The sequence below is a fragment of the Martes martes genome (assembly GCF_963455335.1).
Source record: "Martes martes genome assembly, chromosome: 2".
NCBI lineage: Eukaryota > Metazoa > Chordata > Mammalia > Carnivora > Mustelidae > Martes > Martes martes.
This window is the reverse complement of record NC_137889.1, coordinates 143,552,527-143,580,085: the sequence shown is the minus strand read 5'-3', so window position 1 is coordinate 143,580,085 and position 27,559 is coordinate 143,552,527. Positions and strand designations below refer to the sequence as shown.

The 27,559-nt window shown below is 56.4% G+C and overlaps 1 protein-coding gene across 1 annotated transcript in view; it reads right to left on the bottom strand.

Annotated features, from left to right (window-relative positions):
- Positions 1–2,120: 2,120 nt before the first annotated feature.
- The window catches only part of PPP2R2C (protein phosphatase 2 regulatory subunit Bgamma), a 50,199-nt gene continuing 24,760 nt past the window's right edge, over positions 2,121–27,559 (bottom strand). The window contains exons 6-8 of the mRNA XM_080796612.1: positions 17,649–17,818; positions 12,347–12,438; positions 2,121–4,879 (exon numbers count right to left, since the gene is read on the bottom strand). Of these exons, the coding sequence (XP_080652738.1) occupies positions 4,588–4,879; positions 12,347–12,438; positions 17,649–17,818 (554 nt within the window). The 3' untranslated portion in view covers positions 2,121–4,587. The remainder of the gene's footprint in view (positions 4,880–12,346; positions 12,439–17,648; positions 17,819–27,559) is intronic.

The window sequence follows — 27,559 nt, the reverse complement described above, 5'->3', positions numbered from 1 at the left end:
GCACTTTCCAACTGGAGGCCTTCATGTTTAGGTTAAAATGAGGCTGTGTGAATTTTGGCAACAGGGCTCCCTTTCAGTGAAAAGTAGCAGAAGTTCCCAATGCGGCAACTCTGGGGCAGCATGTAATTAAGGAATCTAGTACCAGCAGAAATCCTAGAGCTTTCTCTTGATTTTGCAGACCTCATGCCGTCAACCACCTTTTGGCACAGGAGTGTCAATGTTGGAAGAACTGGGCACTGAGGTCAAAACAGGATTGAGATCAGACCCCAGCTCTAGAACCTACAACTGCACGGGACAAAAGTCTTAGACACCTGGGTTCCAGCTCTGCCTCTGCTGTGTGGTCCCGGGCAAGGACCCCTCTGAGCCTTGAGTTCCTCATCTCTAGAACAGGAGCAGCAATATTACCTACCACGTGGGTCTACTGTGGCATGAAATAATGAATGCAAAGGGCTGAACGCAGTGCCTGGCATGGAGCTGGTAGCCATCAGCGGTCACTAACGTGGTCCTTAGCTTGTGGGTGGTGGCCTTGGGCAGGTGTCCTAAATTTTCTGGGATTCAGGTAACTACTCTGGGGAATCAAGACTATAAGGGCCAGGTGTCAGCTGGGTGGTGTCCTGCTGAGGCTCCGGGGAGGAATCCACTCTGGTCCTTCCCAGCCGGTGGGACGCCCATGTTCCTGGGCCTATGGACTGCCCCTTCCCCCATCTTCAGAGCCAGCAATGGCTGGTGGGACCTTCCTGCCACATCTGACCCTCCATCCCTGGTCTCCGCTCCCCCGGAGGTTCTCTGCTGACAAGGATTCATGGGACAGATGGGTCCCACCTGATGACCTGGGGTAACCTCTCATCTCAGGGTCACGTGTGCACAGCCCAGACCTGGTGCTTAGTCAGCACTGCCTGTGGCTGGATTTGGTGGAGCTGAGGTCATGGCATCCCTGACCATTCTCTGAGCGCCTGCATTGTGCCTGGCACGTTCACTGTCTGAGTTTGAATCCAGACTCCACCACTCCTTGGTCCTGTGAATTTGGGCCCAAGTCAAATCACTTCAGCTCTCTGAGCCCCAGTTCTGCATCTGTAAAGTGGGTATAACAACGGGACTCCCATCTCCCCTGCAAAAGAGATGACATTAAGCACAGACGAATGCCTGGGTCTGACACGGTAACATGTGTGATACAGTATACGTGCAGCCCGGGGACAGTCCCGCATGGCTCAGTGTTGCAGTTTCATTATTGTGTCAGTTGTCCCAACAACACTGAGGAGTGGCATTGCCCCCCAGATACACATGTGGTTCAGAGACAGCAGCCCAGTCCCAGGGTGCACAGCCAGGGAGCTTTCTACCCCCCAACTCTCTGTCCAGGGTCATGAAGAACTTAGCCAATGAGTGCCCCACCGGCAGGACCTACCCAAACAGCATCTGCCTTCCTCCTGCTGCATCAGAAGCATAAAGTGCCCTCTGCAAAGGGGATGGGGGAGGGCTGGGGCTCCCAGGAGGGGTGCTGAGAAACTGTGGGGGGTGGGGCACAAAGCCCCACACATTCTTTGGCTTATCTCAGCCACTGTAGCAGGCCAGGCTGGGCCCCTCTGGATTCTAGAACCAATCCGATGCCCTATGATGTCTCTCCTCCCATGGTCCCATTCCCTGGGACCCAAGGCACTTGTGGGGTGGTGCTGCTGGGGAGGAAGGGACATAGGACTTACGTAGGCCAAGCTTGAAACCTGCTCCAGCGCATGCTAGCTGTATGACCTCGGGCTAATTCCTTAACCTCCCTGGACCTGCATGTCCTCATCTGTACCATACCCTCACGCTGACGTGGGGGTGAAAAAGATCAAAACAGAGTGAGAATACTGGAAATCACGGTGGGCTATGTGCACCTGCTTCAAAACAAAACCAAAAAAGGGGCAAAGCAATGATCACTTATTGAGAGCTTATGCACCAGATACGGCTTTGCTGACACTGTCTGATTCATGCAGTTAGCTCCATTTCTCCAGAGATGAAATCAGAGCTCAGAAAGGTTAAAAACTGCTTTAAGAGCTAGAGGTCACAGAGCCTGGAGATAAACCAGTACCCACCGCCCTGGGCTTGGCCTCATTTGCAACAAATGGCATTCTGAGTCTTGTGTTCAATGTAACATTTGTTATTTTATTTGAAAAAGCTGGTATTAACATATTTATAATTTTATTCAACAGTTGGATAATCTGAGATACCGAAGAAAACCAGAATGCACCCATGAGCTATAGAATCCAAAGTGATCCGGTCTGTCTACCTACCACCACGTACCCAATGCCACCAAGAGCTCAGTCCTTGGAGTATTAGAATAAAAACAGAACGACCCAACAACTTCACAATGACTATGTGAACGCTCATACATTCAAGAAGAGCAGAAAATTTAAACAGAATAAGAAGCAGAGTGACTATCTTACTGGCCCGTCTCTGTGACTAGTCTTGCCCCTCCCCCCCAATAGTGTCATTATTCACAACTTGCTTTGGACATCATGATTTTCAGGGATCTGAAGACATGCTTTTCCTCTAAGATCATTTTCTTTCTTTCTTTTCCTTTTTGGTTTGGTATCCAAAGTGTAAAAGAGGAGTAAATAACCAGGAACTGTATTAAGACCTTCCTTTGAACGCAGTGTTAAGAGGTGTACACTGTAGATAGTGTGAACTCTACGATCTGACAGTAACCTCCAGCTGCAAAGGCAAAGTCTTCTCTTAGCGTCTGAATCACAAAGGGAAATGGATTGTGCCAAATATCCGTGTAATTGTGTAAGGCCCTCAGAGCTGGATTTTGGCTTCAACAAGATTTCTATACAAGGTACCACATTCTTGAACCTCTTTACAAAGGGAGAAAAAAAGGAATCCAATCCTGTGATTAATTTTAATTAGAATAGATTATGTACATATAATACTGTCCAGGTCACCTGGATTTTACAGTGATAGAGAAACAAACATTCTTCATTCATGTCGATTTGAAAAACAAAAACAAAAAAACCCAAAACGAAACAATGGACCCATTTCCTTGTGTAAATATCATATGGCTGGAAGTGAATGCACATGCGTTTTGTGCTTTGACACACACGACAGTATACCGCTGTCCACTGAGAAAAATCTCGGGTGGGTCTGTTTCCTGGGTTGGGTTACAGCTTGTAAAAAAAAAAAAAAATGTTGGCTTCAGGCTCCACGCTCTGTTCTTTGAATGCCACGCACAGCCAGTGGTTCACTGTAATCGTACGCAGGGAGGATGATCAGGCAGGGCGGGCAGAGCCGGTATCCACGTCCGCACAGCAGGAGCACGGCATTCTCTGTGGCCCTCAGGAAAGAGTCCTCCGAGGCCATGTCATTAACGAAAATGTATCTTGAAATGGTCCTAACATGCAAGTTCCTCCTGGAGGCAGCTCAGTGCACCCGAACGAGGGGCTTGGGTAGAGAGATGGGTGCAGCGAGGCACCCCCGAGGTGTGGGGGGTGTCTGAAGTCACCACACAGAGCTTGGCACCACTGGGGTCTTCTCCATTCTCTGTGCTGCAGCTCGGGTCGCCCCGCTGGACCCTCGTCATCACCGATGTGTTCTGTCCAGCCCCCCAAGATGAAGGGGTGTTTCCAGAACCTTCCACACAAGAACGCTGCTTTAACGCGAGTAGCCGACATGGTAAGTCAGAAAGCAGGCAGTGCGCATGTAGACCTGCCCAGGATTCCTGACTCTACCACTTGGTCGGTGCGTGTCTTGGACCGACTGTTCATGCTGTCAGGGCCCGCTGCCTCGTGTGCAGAGCGGGAAGGACAATTCTTCACCGTTTGTCCCTGGCACCTGGCAAAGCCCAGCACTCAGTGAGAGGCTGGTGTAAGTGAACGGAGTAAGTGAACAGACACCCACCTTCCAGGGTCACAGACAGAGCCCTCGTGAGCTCCCACGAGGCGCCCAGTGACCCTGACACGGGACAGCAGAGCCCCGCGGAGTGGGGACTGAATCCACACACGCACCTAATGGGCCGAGCACCATGTCTGGCCCCTGGCCCACGCTCAGAAAAGGCTAGGGACATGGTGAGGAGGACAGGCACACGCACGGGCGGGTTTCACTGCCCCCCTCTCCTCTCCGGAAACACCGGACCTGGGGTATTGAAAGACTTAAAACAAACTAAAAGAGCAGCTTGCACCTGCCAATTCTCAGCATGAATTCATGATCCAAAAAGCCAAGGGAAGACCCTCGGCTCTGAGACAGTGAAAATTGCTCCATTGATAATCAAAAGAATCCCTGGCTGGCTTGTTTGAGTCTGTCCTCTGTCCCCAGAGCCCTGATCTGGGGCCCTCTCGGGGGGAGGGGTGTTCCCAGGGCGCCTGCTTCCCCTCAGAGTTGCTGCTGGAAAAAGTGAAGTGTGAGCCCAGAGAAGTCCAAGTCTTAATCGTGGAGCAGGCAGCACACGGTTAAGGACGGGAATGAACGGCCAGGACCCCAAGGCAACGATCACACCCATTTCAAGGTCGGTGGCTGTGAACCCTCCTGACTCCTGTTTCCAAACAGAGAGCGTGGCCAGCAGAGGCGGCCTGGCCGGGCCGCTCGGTGGTCATGTCCCGGATGGGGCTCTGCGCCCACCTAGTGCATCTCGGAGTTCACCTTGTCCTGGAAGATGTACAGGTTATTGGTGGCCGCGATGGCGATGATGTTCTCAGCCGGGTGCCAGGCCGTGTGCAGGATCTTCTTGGTGAAGTCCAGGCTGTCCACACTGATGTCGTCCCGCCTGCGCTTGCCGCCCACACACACGCGCCGTGGCTTGAGCACGGCCCGGGGCTTGCTGCTCTCCCTCGAAGCCTCCAGGGTCACGTCCCGCTTGGTGTTCCGGTCAAACATGCGGAAGAAGTTGTTGTAGGCCCCGGTCATGATGACGCTGGCAGGAGGAGGACGGGTGTCAGGCGGGGAGGACATGGAGAGGGGACACGTGCCACATCTCTAGGGACAGACCCAGGGGCTGCAGCACCCCACCCCCCAGGGGGCAGAGATGGGTCCCGGTCCCCACCTCCCACCTTCATTCCTCACAGGCTCCGCGGCCCAGAGCTAAGACCCCTTGACACTCTGCCCAGACACCACGGAGAAAGTTCTCATGTACTCTCCCTTTCCTCCAGGAGAGAGGCCTGGCCTCCCAGAGAGACGAGGCGCCAGCAGAGAGAAAGCGGAGGGCAAATCAACACAGAAGCCCCACCCAACTGCAGACTCCAAGGCCGCCCCAGGGCCGCCCGGTCCCCCCTGCCACGCCCTTCACCATGGTGTCCCAGCACCCTCCTGTTCTGAGTAGTTGAGTGACTAAATGCCCTTTCCACCCTGGGCTGTGTAGGTATTCATGCACCCCCGTGTCCTGCTAGAAAATCTGACATTGGTGATCCCCTCTGTTTCTCTTCCCCCACCTCCCCCAAGGAGAGGGGGGTCCTGGGGGGTGGCGGTCAGTCTGCACAGTGGGAGCTGGGACGGCCAGAATGCCAGCTATGGGGCCTGGGCCTAGAGAAGGGGTTTTGGGGTTTGGCCCAGGAGAGGCCCTGGAGCAGCCAGGCAGGGAGCGGGGGCAAAGTAACAGGAGGGAGGGAGGGGACTCTAGGAAATGAGGTGCCCTAGAATGTTCTTCAGCGGGTGCATACAGTTGGAATTCCTTTCTCCTTTTGGAAGCTGAACGTGTTTCTTGGAGGTGTCACTGCTCTGAGACAGAGCTCCGTGGACCCCTAGTTAGCAAGGGTTTTGCACATACACCATGTCTTCAGGATCACCCAAGTCAGGGGAACAACGCAGGGCAGGGAGATGCTGGAGACAGATGTTCCCCCAGACCGACCAGGAGACATTCTCGTATCAGGCCCCTGGGCTGTGGGAGGTCAGATGCTCATGGAGATCCGGGCAGGGGCAGGGGGTAGTGGATGATGCTGAGTCACAGGCTGAAGGTGACACGCTTCTTGTAACGTGTTCCCTTCCGTGGGCGAATGTGGGGTGGCAAACAGATGCGGGGAGAGTAGACCCGGGCCTCCCTCCCCTCAGCATCTCTACTGGAGCTGGGAACAGAACGCTGTGATCAGGAGTCACACTGTCCCCTCACCTATGGGTCATATCTCAGGGTCAGCCCCTTCTAGATGGTGGTGAGGGGAGTGCACAGTGGGGACAACCTCGCTGCCACCTGGCTCCTGGACCCACCTGAGGGGAGCGATCGTCTCGGCAGAGGTCAGGGGCTGGACAGACAACCGTCTAGCTCCTTTCTCACTGAGAGGGTGGTCCCTTGGAGTTCCAATCCTTCCCAGGAAGGATCTTGTGTTCTGGGTGCCTCGTGAATCTGGGCCATCAGTTCCCCGGAGGAAAGCAGAGGCCCTGGGTTCCCACCCACGAGCAGCTTCGAGGCCTCCCCGCCCACCCCAGGCGTGCGGTCCTGACGGCCCGCACCCACGAGGCAAGGCTTTGCACCAGAGTCCACAATCTGCCATGCCAGCATCGCGTGTCTCCTCACCCTGCCGCCCAAACTGCTTTATCAGACCTTGTGTTGTGAGACTAGGGGGGTGGGGTACTTGGGGGACAGTGCGGATGGAAAACTTCCTCCCAAAAGCAGTTCTTCTGCAACATTCCTGGGGTGTCCAGGTAGACCCAGGCAGGGGTCCCCTGGACCCCAGCAGAGGGCAGACGGCACAGGCTGAGTGGGTGATTGGAGAAGAGCTCCATAAAGAGGTTATGCACAAATGTTCTGGAAGATTCTAAGGGAACCACGGGGAAAGTGCTGAGCCCTGGGGCTGGAACATTTGGAGATTTTGTTACCAGGCCTGAGGGGTAAGGGGAGAAAAGCTGACAGAGACACAGACCGAGGGGCAGGAGGGGAGATACCTTGTGGCATTAAACACTGTGGGCAAGCGCCTGCGGCTGCCCGGGATGGCAGTGTCTGGTCTGAGTCCCACGGCCTGGCCTGGCCTCATTGGAGGAGCGAATGCCGATTCTCAGACGCAGCCAAATAGAACCGGACCAAGGGGAGCCCCTGGGGCCCGAGGCTTGGGGAGAAGGTAGCAAATGCTCTGTAAACAGCAGGGAAGGAAGGACTAGAAGCTTCTCTTGTTCACTGCCACACCTGCAAGTTCAGAAGTACCCCTCCACCCCCACCCACAGGTGCTCTAGGGGCATATGCAGATATGAGGGAAAACAGCAGAAGGGTCCCAGGCCTTCACAAAGACCCCTGGGAGGAGTCCTAGGAGAGCAGAAGGCTGCCTAGCGCCTCCCACCCCCTGCACCTGACCCGGGGTTGGGGGGAAGGGGACAGGAACAGGTTCTCTGCAGCTGTGCCTGGGGAAGGGGTGCGGCCAGGCCATTCTGCCTTTTGGGGAGATCTGCCACATCTCTGGAGGTGAAGGCAGGCTGGGTCTACTCTCTTCTGTTCTGTAACTCCGCCTCTGAAACCTCAGTCTTCAGGGAGGGGAACAAAGCCATTGCTTGTAGAGACAAAGAAGTGGCTTGTGGGGAGGTGCAGGGCTACGCTGTGTGGGGAGAGGCCCTCCTGCTCCCACCTTCCCAAAGTAAGCCCCCCGTCTCTCCTTGCACATCAGCTCATCCCAGGAAGGCCGGGTTGGCTCAGATGTTCCCCCAGGTTATGACCCATGAGCCCTCTCTCATGTAGCATGGATCCCCCCGTGTGAGAATGTAGAACGGGCTGTTGACTCCATCATTGGAACCCAAGCCCACAGGTCACAGGGCTGCCCCCAGGGCTGGCAGGCGCACCAGCAGGCAGCCCCTGGGGATCCGGGCATCTGGCCACGGCAGCCGACAAGACCCTGGGCCGGGCCAGGGCATCACCCGGGTGCCCTCCCTCAGACTGTGGCTCACAGCTGAGACCCAGCCATGGGAAGGAGAGTGTGGGCAACAAAGTCAGGGACCCAGAGCTGCTCTCCCAGGGAAAGTCACGCCCTAGGGAGCCCACTGGACACCTAGGGATGCCAGTCGGTCCAGGGGGCTCCCGGCAACCCAGCCCGTGGAGTGCCCGTGTTTGGGGCTTTCGAAGGCCCACGCTGGAGGACAGAGTGGGGGGCCGGGGACAGGTGATGTCAGCGTGGCCACTGAGGCTTGGGGGGGGGCAAGAGGGGCCACTCCATGGCCCAGTGCCAGAGTCTCAAGGCTGACAGGCAGGGGGGCTGCCAGGGGCTCGTTGGCTAACTGTTGCAATAACGAGAGAACATTCAGGGACAAGGTGGCCTGCTCATTGTCAGCTCCTCGTGCAGCCCGGGGGGATGACGAGCCCATGGGGAGCTTCTGCACACATCTCTTGCTTTCCAGAAAAAGGGGGTATGTTTTCTTGAATGTTCCACCCAGGTGGGAACCCCCGGCCCCCATGGCCACCTCCAAGGGTGTACGCGACCCAGCTCCTGTCCATTCTTAAATGCACTAACGGTTGTCTGACTCTAGCCCTTCCCCTCTACCTTCACCGTCCACATCACCCTTGGCTGGCCCAGAGGGACGGCTATAACAGCCTGCTCACTTGTCCCCCTGATTCTGGCCCCCAGCCCAGCCCCCAAGCCCATCATCCCCTGTACCCACCCCAGGGACGCCCAAGAGCACTTGTTCACCCTGAGACTTAACCTCTGTCCTCAACACCGAGCTATGGCCACATCAGCTGCCCTTCCTTCCCTGAGGTTTCTGCCGTGCTGTTCCCTCTCCCCCAATGCCCTTCCACCCTCTGTGGGCAAATTCCTACTGGGTTCTTGAGACTTGAGGGCACCTCCTCCAGGAGGCTATCCCCAGGCCCCTCTCCCAATGGGCCCGCACCCACTCCCCTCCTGCCTGGGGCTTTCCTCTGAGCTTTGCTCTGGTCTGTGCCTTGCAAAAGGCACAGGACACAGGGTCCTGCCACGTAGGCAATGGGCCCATCTCTGCTGTGTCCCTGGTGCCCTGTGCTCTCGGCGGTCCCAAGACTGGAATCTGCAGATCCCGGGCTCATAGCTGCCCAGACAGGAAGCACGTTAGGGACAGACTCTGCCCCGCACCCTGCAGAGGGGGAAACTCAGACCTCGGGGTCACCAGCTGGGATGCACTCTGACCTTCTGACCCAGGACAGCAACCCATCAGGCCTGTCTGGCTCAAGACAAGGGCGGGGGGTGGGGACCCGCCTGTGGCCCTGCCAGATGCCCCCTTCACTCCCACAACAGGTGTCCTCTCGTGTCAGCTGCTGTCACAGGCTGGGTCCCAGGGAAGGACCGCACCTGCCAGGTAGGCAGCAAATGCACAGGTAGGAAGCGCTGATGAGCCCAGATGCCCTTGGCCCCGTGCTTTATTAGAAGGTCATTCCTCTTTCTCTCCCTCCTTGTCACCTGCCGTGCCCGGCCTTGGGACTCAGGGGACACTGCTGAGATGCCAGCAAGAGGAGGACTTTCCTCCTCCCCCAGGGCGAGCAGCTGTGGCACTCCTCCCTCATCCAGCCTCACCCTGCGACCTCTGCCCTGCACCAACTGCCCTATTTGGTGGTCACTCCCAGAGCCTGCAGAGGAGAGGGGTCAGCTGTTGGCGGCAGACCCACCCGGGGAGCTCATAAAACCAACAGCAGGCCTGCTTGGGGGCCCACTCAGGAGCTTGGGGCCAGGGCCCAGCTGTGATTTCCAACACCCACGCTGGAAGGCAAGTCTGAGATCCCCATGGGGCCAAGGCCTCCCCTCCCTGGGCCCAGAGCAGCTGCCGTGGAGATCAGACTGGGGTCAGGAACGTAGCGGGGCAGCCCCAGGCATTGGGTGGTCAGGGGCTGGTGACTGGCCTCACTGTAAAAACACGGGGTCAGAAGTCTTTCTCTCTCCACGCACTTTACTTGGGCCTAAACGGTGAAGGCGCGCCCCCAGCCCGGTATTGTGGGCGGGGACTCAGGCCAGCCCACCCGGGTTCAGATTCTGCCTCTGTCCCTAACATGCTCCCCCCGCCCAATCTCCATGCAGGTTCTTCCAACAATAACATGGGGGTAATGAAGAACCCCAACTCCTGGTGAGCATGGGATTCTCGGTAAAACAGGGCAATGTGGGGCCCAGGAAACTCCAAAAGGTATTTCTTGATTCTAATCATCCTCCTGGCCTGAAGCCCCAGTGGCTAGGTCTGGGACAGGACGCCCCAAGCAGGGAAGCGGAAGGAAAGAGGGCATGAGGAATGGTTCTCAGGAAAGGGCCCTGCTGAAGCCCCCACCCCCACCCCAGCTTCTGATCCACAGAGGAAAATGTGGAGTGACATCACTAAAGTTCCTGGCAACCCACACAGTTGGGTGGAAGAAAGAGCCCCCTCCCCACGTGCAGGGAGGAAGGTCTCTCTCATCTCAGAGCACCAGGTCCCAGCATGCTGCGAAACACGCCAGGACAGGATGGCCCGCTCCTTACATTCCAGAAGGTTCCCTTAACAGAGAAAAGCCCCTGCCCCGGACTGTGTCTATGAAGGTTGCTTCACCTCTGGGCCCCTCATTTTCTTCATCTGCACGTGGGGATGTCAGTCACCACTCTTGTCCCCAGGGCTCTTTGCACTGGGGACAGCTGAGGGACTGTGGAGCTCTGGGCTCTATGCGCCCCTGTTGGCCAAGCGGGGTATGCAATAATCGTGTCCACACGGACTGGCTCAAAAAGTGAGCATGTAACCCGAACCAAGTCAATAGGACCCTCCAGGAGAACTTCCGGTAGGCGTGGGGAGGGCTGTGGGCGGTGAGGTCAGTGCCAGGGAACTAGACGGGAGCATCTTCCAAGCAGTGAGGGGAGCTGCAGGACCGGACAGGGCTAGTGTGTAAGAAGGAAGGAGGCACAGAGATGACAACAGAGAAAGCGATGGCCCCAGGGTACACCTGAGCCCCGGGGTGGCCTTGCCTGCACCTGCCCAGACGAGCTTAGGCTTGTCTGACTTCTGCAACTGGGAGACGCCTGGTTGACCCAAATCCCTTTGTCCTAGGAAGAACAGATCAAGGAGAGCTTCCTGGAAGAGGTGTCCAGGATGATATGGAAAGAGGCGGCCCGCGCCTATGCCTTCCGGAACATTAATAGCCACTGACTAGACACCCCTGAGGCCCCGAGGGAGCAGCTCAGGATGGGCTGGGCTCCAGTCACACCCCCAAGGGCACCCTATCCAAAAGGGAAGGCAAATGGAGTCAAGGAGAAAACATGATAAATGCCAAGACACAGATGGAAAACTCAGGAGGCTGAGGGAGGCGGGGCAAGGAGAGGGCCCTGAGGGCTTCCTGGAGGAGGCAACCTTCAGTTGAGTCAGTAATCTGAGGTGACAGCAGGAATGAGTTAGGTGCAATGACGCCAGGATTTCAGGGTATGGGAGCAGAGCTGGTTGTGGAGGGGGAACCACTGAGGGGAGTGACAGGACCCCCAGGGGTAAAGTGCATGGTAGGAAGTGGCATGAGAGGCAAGAGAGCCTAGCTCCAGGCTGGGCACCAACCAGGACAAGCTTGGCAGCTCCTGTTGCCTGGGACCCAGGCATCGCCTGTGCTTGAGTGCCCCCTGGTGGTCACTTGGAGGAAGGGCATGCAGCAGTCACAGCCAGTGGAGAACCCCCAGAAAACACACACACAGAGCAGTGTTGGAATCCCCTCTGGCCAGCAGTATGTCCCTCTCCTGAGATTCTAATGGACCCCGTACCCAAGACCCACTGCCGGTGCTCAGTGGGGAGCCCCCAATATGTCAGGGTCTGTAGCTCAGGCCCTGTCCTCACTGGAGGTGTCTGGGCTTGGTCTGAGTGCAGGCCTGGAGAGGGTGCAGGGTGTCCCCTCTGACCCTCTGGGTCAGCCTGCTCTCAAGCCAGGGCCTCTACCCAGGTTTTCTAAGTGTTATTGACAGACCCCGTGTGACCCGCAGAGACCCCCTGGGCTGGGTGAGCCCCAGGATGTCAGCAGCAACTCCAGGGGATCCCTATGCCCAGAAACGGTGACCCAGCCCCACATGGGGCCAGCCTGCAAGCAGGTGGCTTCCTCTCAGGCCCATCCCTGTGGTTTCTGGGCCCTCCTCCCCACCCCCACCCTATGGTCTCAGCATAGGACTTTCTGTCTGCACCTGCCTTGGGCCAGGCCAACAATGGGGAGTCAGGAGCTCATCTTAGGCCATTTCCCGCATGGGTGGGGCTGTGAGATGTGCTCTCCACCCCAGAGAGGAACATCCCTCACCCCAGCCCCCCCCGGAAAGTGGCCATGAGGCTAGCGACCTGGGACTGACTAGAGGTGGGTGTAGTCAGGGACTTGTGGCACCCTATCCCGCCCCAGTGTGGAGGGGCTGAGCCTAGGGGGTCCCTCAACACCTTCGTTCACCAAGGCTCGTGAACGGCACATTCGCACCATGCTGGGTCAGCAGCCAAGGCCCTCCCCAGCCACGGGGCCTCTGTCCCATGCCCAGGGTACCTGTCACTCCCGTTCCAGGCACATTCAAACTTGTCAAAGATGCAGTCGTTTTCATACAGGGAACAGAGCTTGCTCCGAAGGTAATCATGGACCTAGTGAGAGAAGTTGCAGGGTGAGCTGGGGCGGGGTGGGGGGGATCCTGGCCCTGCAGCCAGAAGGGTCTCCCTGAGGGTCTGGATGGCCCTCCCAACTCAGCCCCGCTCACCTAGAAGGCCCCACAACCTGTCACAGCCAATCCCTGAGCTGTGGCCAGAGAGGGAACAGTCACCATGACAAAGGGAACCATACTGTAGGGACCAAATCCCGGCTCCACACCTGCCCTTGCTGTGTGATCCTGGACAAGTGACTAGACCTCTCTGAGCTTTGGTTTCTTCCTCCTTTGAGTGATAAAAGCACAAAGCTCATGGGCTGTTGTGGGATCAACCCGAGAAGACTGCCTAGGATAGGGGTCCTGGCCTCTGAGGACAGTCACCATGAGCACAAATCATGGAAGAAAGGGGAGGAGGATGCCCAAGGGCCTCTTGAACACAAGCTCAGCAGCCATCACCTGTCCTGTTTTGGGGATGAGGCACTGCCTCTCAGAGAGGGTGAGTAACTGGCCCAAAGTCACACAGCCTATAACTGGAAGACCAGGACCCTCTACCAGAGTCACCTGCCACCACAAAAGAGATGGTGATGTCCCTGTGGCCCACGTCCACCTCCCAGCAGCCTGATCCCACATGTTCTACACCCAGAGGGCCTCGTGGGGGCTTGCTCCCTGCCAGGGATGGGGTCCTGTCCCCTGAGTGGGGTGAGGGAGGGTACAGTGGTGACCCAAATCCCGAATGCCTGTGTGACCCAAAGAGTCACTGAACCTCTGTGAGCCTTAGGCTTCCCACCTACAGAGAGAGCGGTGAGACCCTCTAAGCAGACAAATAGAGGCAAAGCACCCATAGGTATTTGGGACCCTGATTAACTCTGGAGGGACAGACAGAAATACGTGCTCAACTCCTTTTGGGCAGTGACTCAGGCCACAAGCCAGGGGTCAAGTGCAGATGGGGAGAAGAGGGGAGGGGGGAAGGGAAGGGAGGGGAGAGGAAGGTAAAAGGAGGTGTTCATCCTTTTCTGTCTAGGAAGTTCTTACTCATCTTTAAAAGGAAGGGTGCCCCACCAGCCGCCTCCCTGGTTCCCCAGGCTGAGCCGTCTCGTCCCCTCTGGAGTGCTAGGGGTGTCTGCGGCTCCTGTCCCAACTTTGTGTTCGTGTGAACCCCTTCCCCCTCCAAAGGTTCACCCTAGTCTCACACAATGACTTCCCCGCCCGCCCAGGAAGGGGGCTCCACGGCCCTTCCTTCCCCACCCCTGCCTGAACTCTGTGCTCCTCTCCGTCCTCTGATGACAAAGCACACAGCAGACCATCCAGCTGCCAAGGGGATGGCAAGAGGCCCACCAAGGCTGCCCACCACTGAGCCCCCCGTCCCCACAGTGTTCCCCATCCTTCCCCGTACAAAGGCCACCACCAACAGCATCCCTCCCCACACCTCTTGTCGGTCCCACCCCTCATGCCGCTGGTCCAGAATCCAGAGAGATCCAGAGCCCAGCCTCTTCTCACCAGGTCCAGTGCTGCTACCTGCTCCAAGGCCACCTCCCAGATCACGGCAAACGCCTCCTGACCGCTCTCCCTGTGTCCTCCTGTGCCCGCCAGCCCCAGTGTCTCTCCACGGGCAGCCAGGGATACCCCTAAGAAACCAAGCTGGATCGTGCCACGCTGCTGTTCAAGACCCTCCAGGGCTCACAACCCCCCTGGGCTCTGCCCCCAGTGACTTCTCTGACCTCAGACTCTTCTTCTCTTCCCCTGCTCATACTGCTGCTCCAACTGGCTCCCCACCATTCCTGGGCCACACCAACCATGAGCCTCCCTCAGGGCCTTTGCAGTTACTGTTCCCTCCTCTGGGAGCACCTTCCCCACAGATGGCTGATGCCCTCACCTCCCTCAGACTCTAGCACCCCTACTTTCTTTGCCTCAGTCTCTGGTTTCCTTTATTTGTCACACCTTTTGCAGCCTGTGATTATTGTATCTATTTGCTTGGTTTCTGGCCATCTTTCCTGTAGGAATGGATGTCCATGAATCTGTCTTGTTCCTCACAGTTTGCCAGTGGGATGCACAGGGCCTGGTACATCACAGGAGCTCGATTTTAGAATTTAGGTTTTAGAATGAATGAGTGGGTTAGAGACTCAACTTGTGGCCCTCCAGATGCCGCAAGGCTCTGGGTCTGGGGGACAGTGCAGTGGGGAGAGGATGGGCTTGCATCCCTACCCAGAGGCTCAAAGGAGAAGGCTGAGCCTTGCAATGGGCTGAGAAGAAGGCCGAGAGACACAAAGAGGAGGGCCCAGAGGGCTGTGCTGTGGGACCCAAGAGAGGAGGCCAGGGTGGGATGGAAGGACTTGTGCATCTCCAAGGCCTGGAAGGAGGGAAGCAGAGGGCAGGGCTCTGTGACACCAGGGAATGACCCAAATGTGGGCTGGAGCCATTGGGTTAGGCAGCCCCCCAACCCCAGGTGAATATGGGGGATGGGGACCCTGCACGGCCAGGGGGAAGACAGCATAGAGCCCAGCAGAAGGAATCATGCCAGGCTGCCCCTGATGAGACACTGGCCTGCTTATGAGTCCCTGGGAAAAAGGGGAAACTGACCCAGGAGGGCCCCGCTGTTTCTTTCACACAGGTGCCAGCCTTAGGGAGCCTCCCCCTCCTAGTGAGTCCCTGGCCTGTGGCCACACCACGCCAAGGCTCACTATGTGCCTGTTTTCCAGGACCCTGGAGGGTGAAACTGCAGCTCCTACTTCTCCCTAAGCCCAGGGTCTAGCCCGGCACAGAACACACCTGCTGATTATGTGTGACAGCTCAGATGAATGGGGATAGCTTCATGCAGGCCACAGACAGACTCTCAGGGGCCCGTGTTCAACCCCTCCAGGTCTGCTCTGCTCTGTGCACTCTGCTCCCTGGGTGGTCCCAGCAGCCTCACTGATGCACTGGTCTGAGCACTGACATGCGCTGTTCTCCCTCTCTCCGTCCTGCAAGGTCAGCACACCCAGCCCTCTGGTGGCAGAGCAAGGAAGAGCGTGGGCTCCGGGGAAAGCCCTATCAGGTGTGGGGTGTGCCAGCTCTCCTCCTGCAGATATACCATTTAATTCCATTTTCTCCAAATAAAATGGGATCAACAGAACACTGGCCCCACTTTCCTGGACAGCCATGAGGCTTTAGGAGAGGAAAAGTATGCCAAAGACTCAGCTCAAGGCAGCGCATGCTGAGGGCTGGCTCATGCAACACCCATCCTCATCCCCTCTCTCCTACCTTCCTCAAACATGGAGGCCGTGAAACTATTCATTCCCCAGCCTGGTCACAGACCCATTCCAGCCAACGACTTACAAGAAGTCTTCTGAGGAGTGTTCTGGGAAAGCGTCTGTGCTCCCAAGAAAATATCCAACAGACCCAACCAGTACATCCTTCCTATTTCCAACATCCTTCCTATTTCCTTCCTGGAATGAAGGCATAGTTCCTGAGGTGTGGCAGCCATTTTGCCACCATGAGGCATTGCACATGAAGGCAGGGAACGGATATACAAATGATGGTGAGCCAGATCACAGAAGGAGTTGTTGGGATCCCAAGGAGGTCCTGGAGCCACTCGCTGTTCCCGGATGCCCCCTTCAAGACTTCTTCTGAAGGGAGAGAAGTCCCTATGTGTTCAACACTGAGAGTCAGCCAACCACAACTGAGCTGAGCACGACTCTAGAGTGTAACAGCCAAAAATGTTAGTCACTGTGTTGGTTTTATGTAACTATTGTCATTTTAGAATCAGTAGGCCAGCGGGCTGGAAGCCAAGCACCCAGCTCTCAGCCTTGTCTCCAGAATAGTCTCCTCCCACTTTAGTGGGCCCTCACATGCTCTGAGGTTCTCTGGAGGTTATAGGCGCTCTCCCTGCAAGACGCCAGTATTAAATACAGCACCTAATTTCAGGGTCTGTGGGCCTTTACTGACTCCGGGCCTCGGAAGGCTGAGGGCCCCTGTGGACCTCGAGACAGTCATTTCCCAGCCTGGCTCTAGGAGGGGCTGGTCACTCCTGCGCCTGAGCTGGGACTGGGTCATGTCTGCCCTAATCTCTAGACTCTGCCATCTCCTGAGGGTCAGAGGAGATGCTGATCCCTCCCTGGGGTGGGCAGTGTGAAGAGAGGCCTAGGAGACAACTGGAGGACTGGGCAGGACCTCCAATAAACACGTGGCTCCTAATGGGGTTGCCACCAGGAGCCATGACAGACCTTCCATGAGCCCTTCCCAGGAAGGGGTAGAAGCTCAGGGAAGGATCTGAAGGGATCAGATACACCTGTGGGCGTATGGCCTCCAGACTGAGCTCCCGGTCTCTCCCTGAAACTCTGTTCCCTTCCCAGTGAGCCCCACCCCACCCCCCGCCTCCCAGGACACCCCTTACCCCAGGCCCCAGCAGGGAGGGAGGACAGGAAAGGGGCTGGAGGGCTTGCATCCATCACCATCCAGCTGCAAGGCAGGTCCCAATAGTCCTGGCCTCTTGGCACCCAGGTCCCCTTCCTGCCCAGTAGAGCTGATGGCACTCCCTTTGTGGGGACAATAAGGAACAGAGGTAACGAACAGAAGTGCATGACCCCCTGTGGGCACTCACTTGGTGACACAGTGAGGGTTTGCCTGGGGCTTCTGGTGGAGTCTTGCTCTAACATCCCATGAATTTTGTTTTCTACCCCTAAGAGATCTGGGTGGCTCATAACACAAAGCTGATGGATAATGCCTTTCTGGGGGGTCCCCTGCTTCAGCTGAAGTCCCTGATTTCCACGGCTTGTGGCTAAGGATCTAGAAACAGAGTATGACCCCTATCCCAGCCCCACACTCAGGAGGGGTGCTCCCCAGGGCGTAGGGGGAGGGCAGGGCTTCTCCCGCCTTAACCTGGGCTACAGACCCCGGCTCCGAGGAGGGACCACGTCTGCACCTTTAGTCACCTGAACCCTCGAACTGGGCCGAGGCTGATGCTCACCCTTGTTCCCCTGGGCTCCGGATCACAGAGGCCAGCAAGTGGACAGCACCCACTGACCCCAAGAGGCAGGACTGAGCACGCGCTTCTGTTCTTGGCCGAGCTGGGGGCCGGGGACGGACTGCCTGATTTCCTAAGCCTTACTGTCTTCGCCTCCAATACGGGGATATGAACGCCACCTCTGCAGCCAGGGATGTCCCCTCTGGGGGGATTCCGGGCACAGGGGATGGAGGCCGGGAGGGGCTCTGGTCTGTCTGGGCTGCAGCTCCTACCTGGTAGGTCTCTATGGGCCTCGCCTCCATGTTCAGGTCCCAGACTTTGACCGTGAGATAATCCCGGGTGAGCATGTACCGGCCGCTGTGGCTGAACTTCACGTCCGACACAGAGGAGATGATCTCAGAGAAGAAGGAGCGGTTACTGGGGTCCTCGGGCTCTTCGAACACTGTGGAGACAGAGAACAGATGGCCATTACCAGGCTGCTCGGCCCCATGGGCCAGAATAACCGACGACTCTGTTTCCACCCTGGGATCTCACTGCATGGTCCTTCCTTCATTCATTCATCAAACCTCTAACTGACCACCTGTCAGGCCGGGGGCCTGAGCGGACCTTCCGAGAAGGGAAGGAGCAGCTTCTGGAACGTTTATTGAACATCTAGTCTCAGCCAGATTCTGTGAAGAGCCCTGCTGCACGTTACCTCGTCTAACCGCCTGATAAAAACATCTGTTCATCCCACCATCACTCCTATCTCATAGTCGGGAACACTGAGGCATCAAGGGCTAAAAGCCACGCCCAAGGTCGTCAGCTAGAAGAAAGCCTCTGAGTGGGGATTTGAACCCAGAGAGGCACTGGCTATGGTGTACTCTGCTGCCACCTACTGGTGATGCTGAGCGCCAGCACCAAGAGGTGTCCTAACATTCTCTCACAGACCGGGCAGTGTCCTGGGCAAAGCTGGGCACTGCTTGTGGCCCCGGACCTCTGTCCATCCGGCACTGGGCAGTCGCAGCTGAGCCCTGGTAGCAGGCATGTTTGGTTTGGCTGCCGCGGGGATTGTGGCAAAATCACATCTTGCTGCCCAGATGGAGCTGATGTCCCAGGTGCCCTCTTCCCCCCACCTCTTATGTCTCAGACCACGTGCTCCACACAGGAAGCTGCTTACTTGGCTCCTGAAGGTGACAGCTTGCTGCCCCTACTGGATGATCCCACTGGGGGACAGAGGGCCCAGTGAGTGGCTCCCCAGGCAGCGCCTCTGCACTGCTGTCCCTGAGAACCGAGCCTTCCTGACACACGGAGCTTCCCACACAGCAGGACTAGCTCTTCAGGACCCAGTCTGTTGCTGGCTGTCTCACCAGTTTGCCCACCAATGTCCTCACTGGCTAATCGGATCCCACAGTGGCCCTGGGGCAGGGTGGGGACCAAACGTGACCAAGCATCGTCACCTTAGCTAACCAAGCTAACCAAGCATTAGCTCCTTAGGAGCTGGGCTGGGCCCGGGGAGCTGGGAAGAAGATATAGTGGTGGGCTGACAGCTATCTTCCAGCCCCTCTGGAAGGAATTAAACATCTGACAACCTTTCCAGCTGTCCCCATGGAAACCGGCCGAGTGGCTGCTCCTTCTGCTGGCCCCTGAGCCCCTAGATCTGAAATAGGGAAGCCAAGAGCCGATCACATGTCCCGAGAGGCTCACAAGCATGCCCTGCCTGCCAGCCCCTCCCGATCCCAAAGTCCCCCATCCTACTTCCCAGCTGCATCCCAGGCCCATATCCCACCATCCAGCACCCCGATCTCCCTCCTGTCCCAAGTAGATGTGGTTCCTGCCACGAGGGGTCAGAAGAAAAGAGTTATAAAGATATAAAATGTGGTCTGCCTCTTTCACCCCAACTTTGCACCCTAGGCCCACCCTGGAGGTTTCCTCTGGCCAGCCTCCACCCAAACCCCCAGGGGTGGCCCATCTCACTTCACCCCTGCACCGGGCAGAGCAGCCGGCAGGCCATGCAGGGTAGGTTGGCAGGGGGTGGGGGTGGGGGGACCAAAATTGCAGAGGAGTGTCTGCACTGGATATCACAGAGCCATGGGCCGTGTCCCCTGCCAGCTTCAAGGAGCAAGACACCACAAAGGTCAAAGCCTGAGAGGATGCTCTAATCGATAGTGGAAGACAGAAACACCAAATGGCCCTCTGTCACCTCAGCTCTGGCTGCATGTGGGCATTTCTGATGACTCTTTAAGCCCAAGAGGACCAGAGCTGCACGCAATGACTGGGAAGGGACACTGACAGGCGTGGGAAGATTATACACAGGAGTTCTTTTTATTTTTCACACATTCCTGTGAAATGTTTGAAACCACTATTTTTTTTTTGGCAAAAGGTTGCCGAAGGTCATCTTCTGTGTCTATCCCTGTCCCCCTCCCCCACCCCCCGCCTCGCCACCACGGGCAAGCCGCACGTCCCCCCAGGGCATTAATCACAGGTAAGGGAGTCCCCCCTCTAACTGACAGAATCACTCAGGACATTCACAGTAATTACTGCTGCCAAGGGTTTACAGAAATGCATCCCAGAGCCCCTGTCGCTGTGAAAGGCTCAATCCCACCTCTCCCCTGCCGCCCTAATTATGTTCAGGTTGGAGGACTCTGAATCCCCAGAAATGTCTTACTTCTTTTTAATGATTTTGCATAATTAAGGCTCCTGTGGCCCCGGTTGGTTCCCTGACAAACACATCCTCCTGTCTTGGTGTCCCATGGCGTTGCCTCTGGCACATGGTGGGGAGGGGGGAGAAGCCCCCCACACTCCCCAAAATGAGGCAAAGGTGTCCTGGGGAGCCCAGCTCTGCACCCAAGGAATGGGAACGTGAAGTAAGAAGCGGCGGGATGACCTTCCTCTCCAGCCTCACACACAGCTGATGGTGTTGCTCTTGGTTAAAGCCCTCCATGGCTCCCACTGCCCACAGGACCAAGACTCAGACTCCTACATGGAGCTGATAAGCTCCTTCCTAATGGGGCCCTCACCAACCCTCCAGTCACCCTCCAACCGCCTTTCTGCCAGGACCCCAGCGCCTCAAAAAGGGTGAGGCAAGCAAGGCCCATAGGGTTGCACACTGAACAACTCACCATCATGGTCACCTTAAATGAATGTCTTTCAGTGCCCTGCCCTCCCATACCAGGCAGCAGAACAGACCAGAGTTCTACATGCCCATAGGCAAGCGCCTGGGCCCAGCTTCCCTGGCCTGGAGAACAAAGCATGATGGGACCTCTGGAAGAAATAACTGGGAGTTATTCATTATAAAACCTCTCAGTTTTGGGGTGCCTGGGTGGCTCAGTGGGTTAAAGCCTCTGCCTTCGGCTCAGGTCATGATCCCAGGGTCCTGGGATCGAGCCCCGCATCGGGCTCTCTGTTTAGCGGGGAACCTGCTTCCTCCTCTCTCTCTGTCTGCCTCTCTGCCTACTTGTGGTCTCTGTCTGTCAAATAAATGAATAAAATCTTAAAAAAAAAACAAAACCCAAACTGCTCAGTTTTACTGAGCAGTATCTGCTCAGTAAAATTGTGTGGCTATTTTTATAACTTTTTCTCATTGTTTTCTTTCCCTGAAATCTCCATTCCCAGTTTTAGGTCTTGTTCTTCCTACCAACTCCTATACATCCTTCCGAACTCAAATACCCTGTTCTATGTGAATCTTGTCCAGATGTTCTCCAAAGAAACAAAAGGGTCACCCTTGCTGCCCGCACAGCCTGGGGTGCCCTCCCGTATGGCATCAGCAGGGATATGTTGTCACTTCATGGGACTGTGAGCTCTTGGGGCAGGGCTCCGTTCTCATCTGAGCATCCCTGCCCAGCCCGGAGCCTTACTCAGAGCCCAGCCCTACTCACAGAGTGGATAGAAGTTTTGGTACTGCCTGCCCATACCACCTCTTCTCTGTGCCTTTCCCCATACATATCCTCCTCAACTTGATCCAATCGCACTGAATCTTCTAGGCCCAGCAGGGAAGCCTGTATCTCTTAGAAGTGCCCCCAGTTCTTGCTCTGGATCCCTCTGGGTAGCACCTGCTCCATCCCACTCCTGTCGGGGTCTCTGACTGCAGGTGGGGGAGGTGAGGGTGAAACGGTGCAGGCAGAATTGATCCGATGGGGACAGGGTGAAGGAGGGATCAGAGTTAGAGGGTAGAGCTGCCCTGGCTTGAGCCACACAAGCAGGGACAACTGTGCAGGCCAATAAGGCCTTGGAGAGAAATGGACAGACATACAGGACAGGGGCTCTGCAGGGGAGTATAGGAAGTTGCAGGCCTGAAGGAGCCGAGAGGGTCCTGCCCCGTCGTTGCTTTCAGCGGCCCCAGCATCCGGTCCCCCTTCTGCTCTGATATTAGACAAGAACAGCTGCGGAATGATGAGCACATGTCCAGGCTAGCCCCACCTCGGGCTCCAGGAGAAGCCCAGGCTAGCCTTGCTGGGCAGAGCTCCAAGAGGAGCTGGGAGGGGTCTGTGCAGCCGCAGAGGGAGAAGAGTTGGATTGTGGATCACAGGGCGCCCTGGAGGACCGAAGGACGGGTGCCTCTTCGAGGCCACTTTTGGGGGCAGGACCTCCTGCATGACTGCCTCCCTGCCCCTGCCCCCCAGCAACGCCCCCTCCCACCGCTGGGAAGGTAGAGGGCGTGCCCACTGGAGATGAACAGGGCGTCACTACAAGGTGGTGGGCATAATGAGTGCTCACTGATGGAGAGTTGACAACTGTCATTCTCTGCTAATGACTGTCCCCTCCTTGGCACCATTTGATGAACACCACTGGATAAAATAAAATCCAAGCCTCACTGAGGCGCTGGCCCTGCATGATCTACCCCCACCTCTCTGTCTTGGCACCCATCAGCCCCGCCTTCTCCCCACTGCAGCCAGACTCCTCTCACCCGCTGAGGCCCTGAGCCCCGCCTTCTGCCCCCTCTCTTCCCAGGCTCCTTGGCTCTCTTTCATTCTTTGAGGTGCAGAGAAGCCTCCTGGGACCACCTTAATGGAGATCCAGCTACAGCAGGCGGACACCCTCAGAAACTTTCCCCGCTTCGATGCTCCCATTTACTTGGCAGTCAGTGTGCCTATCTGTCCACTCAGCTCGGTAAGGGCCAAGCCAGCAGGCTGGAGCTCGCATGGGGAGGCAGGACCTGACAGCCTTCCCTCCTCCACTATGCCCACCCTGCTCTGAGCATCAGCTGCCCCCCACCCTACTCCTACCTCACCCCCAGTTTATTCCCCGCTCAGCAGCCAGAGGGATCCTGTCCAACACAGCCAGGCTGGGTCACTCCCGGCTCAAACGCGCTTGAGGCTCCTGGCCTTTTGGAGGAAACCAGAACTCCTGCGTCTTTGTAAAGTGCTCTGATCGCGGTCCCACACACTTCTCTGCCCTTACCCCACACCTCTGCCTGCTTTGCTCCTGCCTTAGCACTGGGTCCCCTCTGTTGGAGACATCTGCCTTGGCTCTGCATCCAAATATCTGGAGCTGCCCGGCAGCGGGTGGCTGGGTCTGGTCTTTCTACCCCAGATCCATTATCAGGAGTGAGTCCTGGGAGTCTAGTCACCGCCCCCCCAGGCCCCTTTCAATGAACCTGGCTCACCCACAGTACCTGTGAGAGCTCTTAAATCTCAGAGAAGATGAAGTGAGAAACGGTACACATTTATAAGCATAGGACTCTAGGAGCCTCTATCCTAGCTCACCCTAGCTGAGTGACCTTGGGAGAACACCTTAACTTCTCTGTGCCACTGATGTGGGGAACAATAATGACGCCTATAGACGTCCTAATCTCCGGAACGTGGCATGTGTTACCTCACATGGCAAAAGACGGCAGATGTGATTAGGGAAGGATCTGGAGCTGCAGAGGTTTTCCTGGATTCTACAGGCCGCCCTGCGGTAACCACCAAGGTCCTCATGAGAAAGACATAGGAAGGTCAAAGGCAGAAGAGGGAGATGGGATGACGGAGCAGAGGGTGGCGCGCCGCACCCTGGAGATGGAGGAAGGGCCACGAGCCACGGGATACAGTGGCCTCTAAAAGCCCGAGAAGTCCAGAGAGCAGATTGTCTCCTGATGCCTCTGGAAGAAAGGCAGGCCCGCCTGACTTCTAGACCTCTGCCCTCCGGAAATGTAAAAATATAGGTTTGTGTTGTTTTATGCCGCGTAATTTGTGACAACGTGTGACAGCAGCTTAGCCGCCCCCACCCCCCACTCCCAGCCGTGTGCTCTGTGTCCTTGTCTGTGGCTGAACCAGCCAAGTGCCTCCATCACTGGGCAGCTCGGAGGATTTATGGAGACGTGATCTCAGAACAGCAGTGCCCGGCGTGTAGCCAGCAGCCCACGCGTCAGCCGGGCTGCTGCTGCCCCTGTTCCCAGCCAGCACATCCCAGAGGGGCAGCGGCTGACATGATGCCCTGTTCTAGCAACCCCTGGGGCCCTGGCCCAGCACACTGCTCTGTGCTGTCAAAAGCAGAAATAACCGTCTATTTTGAGGCATCACGGAGGATGTTTCCATGGTTACCCTGTCATAATGACTAGTAGACAAAAGACGCGAATTTCCACGGCTTCGGAGGAAGACAGTGAGGCTGTGGGCTGGGCAGCCGCATAGCCCAAGCACCCCAGCTCCGCCCCTGACAGAGCACCCAGGGAAGCCACCACACCATGCTGTGCCTCAGTTTCCTTAGCTGTCCCAGGGCAGAAATAAACACCCACTTGTGGCCCAGGACACTCTTCATCCAGTGAAGGGAGAGTCCTGGTTTTAGCTGTTGGGAGGATGACCTCATCCAGGCACCCCTGCCCACCATGCCTGCGTCTGGGGCCCCCAGATCAACCGACCGACACGAGATATTAAGGAAGAGATCTAATCTCTGGGGATCTTTAAAGACTCGGTTGGAACAACAACCATTTGTGTTCTGATCTGAAACAGCCACATCGGCCTCCTGCTAACTGGCTGTGGCTGCCTGCCTGACTCCCCCAGAGGGCTAAGAGCTGGCGGGATCCCCTCCCGGTGAAGCTGACACCCCATCCACTTGCTACCAACGGCAAGTGCATGAAAGCAGGAGAACAAGCCGGAAGGCACACTTGGCGGGAAAAAGCTGCAAGCGATCCCTCTACCAGCATTAAAGGGCAGGTGTCGGCACACGATATTGAGTTGGAGAACGAAGAAAAGTTCTAGAAAAAATTGAAAATACAACATCTATTCCATTTAGCAAACCTGTATAAACCAACCACCCAAACCGATCTACACATGAGTTTCACGAAGACTTCAAGTTAGAGGTTAAACTAACCATTCCGGTCAAAGAGGGAGCATGGCCCAGCTTGTTTGACAAGAGTAGAATCCTAATAAAACTGGGCAAAGAGAGTGCCAAAAAAAAAAAAAAAAAAGTTGAAGACCAACTTCCAACTTCACTTATGAATGTTTATGCAAAAAGCAGAATTTTTGCATTTATGCAAAAAATGTCTGGGCCACAGCCCGGCCCCTGGGGCCGATGGGGGAAAGGAATATATCATGGTGGTCAGAAGCCACGGTGACCCTCCCTTCATGCCTGAGCCCTGCAAAACTTTCTGGAACCTCCGCGGGCTCTCTGGGCAACTCTGAAGTTGGTATGTTCCCAGCGGCCCTGGGAGAGGAGGCGAGAAACACAAGTGGAGCTGAGTCATCCAAGATGAAGTTCGAGTTCTCGCACTCTGGAGTTCGTGGGCTGATTCACACGCGCCGCAGACACATACCACCCCCAACCCCAGGCACGTGACAGCTATGGGCCCAGAATCCACCCGTGCGTGCCATCATGGTAGTGACGGCTGGCCTTGTGGGTGGCCGAACGCTCAGACCCCTGGGGAGCCGGATAACGAAAGCCAAGAGGGACTGACTTCCCACCACCAGCCCGCCCGAGAAAAGTCATTCAAACAGCGTGGGGTGCACGAAGCTGTCTCTCTACTCCCCAGATACCACCAGCCTTCCCGCACACACACCTGCTTCCTGATTCAGAGTTGAAATCCAAGCTAAAATGCAAAAACACAGACAGATGTAGAAAACACGATTATCACTTTCCAGCGCCCACCACTCAGGGACTATCTCTTGGCATATTTCTTTCCCCCTTTTTCTGTTTCAGCTTTTTTTGGGGGGTGGGGTAGTCTTTGCCTTATTTTCTTACCCCCATCAGACGTTTTAACATAATCATTTCCTCGTGTCATTGAAAATCTTCTGAATCAAGATTCTAAATGACTGAATGACACTGGAGTATACAGATGGCATTATCATTCACTTGTCATTTGCTCTGCTGGACTTCTAGAATGCTTCTGAATTTGGCCCCTATAAGAAAGGCTGGCCTGGGAGGCCTGGGTGGCTCAGTGGGTTAAGCCTCTGCCTTTGGCTCAGGTCATGATCTCAGGATCCTGGGATGGAGCCCCACATCGGGCTCTCTGCTCAGCAGGGAGCCTGCTTCCCCCCCTCTCTTCCTGCCTCTCTGCCTACTTGTGATCTCTCTGTCAAATAAATAAATTAAATTAAATTAAAAAAAAAAAAAAGAAAGAAAGGCTGGCCCATGAAGTCTCATCCTGCATCCTTCCCGTGGGGCTTGCACGGGCTCAGTGGAGCCCAGACTCTTCCCCAACCTCGTTCTATGCCAGTCGGACCCAGAGCTCCACACAGATAAGTCTCCGGGCCACCTGTGGCCTGAGGCACAGAATAATGGCCCCCCAGGGTGGTCTGCCCCCTAATCCACAGCACCTGGGAATATGTTCTGTTATGTGACAAAGGGGAAACTAAGATCACCGATCAGCCAAATGCTCCAGGTGGGCCCAATGGAATCCCCAGGGCCCTTAAAAGGGGAAGGGGAGGCAGAAGCCGGAGAAGGGGAGGCATGGATTCCTCCTCGCCAGAGCCTCCAGAAGGGACCAGCCCTGTCGACACCTTGATTTTTGTCAGCTCAGACCCATATCAGGCTTCCAAACTGCAAAACTGTAAGAGACAAAATACCTGTGTCCTGTTAAGCCATAAGTCTGTGGTGATCCGTTTGGGCAGCCCTGGGACCCCAATAGAGCCCTGGGCTGCTCCTTGGGGGCTGGGCGCCACCCACACGCATACCTGGGCTTCCTGTCCATCCAAACACTGACAGCTCCGCACCTTTATCTCCAGCTGGGACCCACCCTCCCTGGAGCCCAGCACGATCTCCCATGTTCATGTCCAACACTGGCCCGTTGGTCCCATCTCTGCTCTTGGCTGCCCTGCTCCCTGCATGCCCGTTGTCCATCCCGGGACAGGACCCCACCTTCACCCACCGCACAAACAAAACCGCAGATGGAGTCATCATGGTCCACACCCCACTTGGCACAGGCTGCCAGCTCAGCCTTCAAAGAACAGTTCCCAGAATTGGGTCTGACTCCCTGCCTTGGCCATCCCACCCGGGGTGCACTATTTCTTCTCAATGAACCTTGGGGTGGGGCTCCTCCCACCCATTTCCTCGCTGACCCTTCTGTAGTCTGTTCTTCCCAAACACACATCTCACGAGATCCTGCCCTGCCCTCAACCCTCCGCAGGTGTCTGACCTCACTTAGAATAAAACGGGATCCTCCCCCTGACCTACAGTCTTTCTAAGTCACCCACCTCGAGTGCCTCTCTGACCTCCGCTCCCGACACCCTTCCCCTTGGTCACTGCACCTCAGGTCCCACCTCAGAGCCTGCAGTGTCCCCCTTCTAGAACATTCTTTCCCCCAGAGATTGCATGGCTCAATGGCACCTTGGGGTGTCCGTTCCATTTTAACTTCTCCCTGCGCCCTACTCTTCGGTGTCTGTTGTTGCTATCTGTCACCACCTCCTGACATGACACGACCCAGTGACGAGTTCATCGCCTGTCTGCTAGCTCTTGCTACACCCACCATGGCAGGAAATGTCTGGAGCATAGCAGGTGGTATCCGGGCTCTGCTCAGAGGGCCATCTGCTCTCCCACCCTCGGGGCTGGCCTCTCAGCCCTCTGAATTTGCAAGTGCAAACTGCGCAAAGGGATGGCCTGCCCAGTGAGGAAACCAGTGGGGAAGCCCTGGAGAGGGATAGCAGCGCAAATGGGCTTGCCTAGAGAAGAGCAATATGGGGAGATGTAGGGGGACCGGGCTTGGCCAAGGGGTGGGGAAGGGCCAGCAGCCGCAGAGGGTCCTGAGCTCGAGCCCCTGTGAGCCAGCCAACAGCCACCCTCTTGGGCTGCCCAAGGA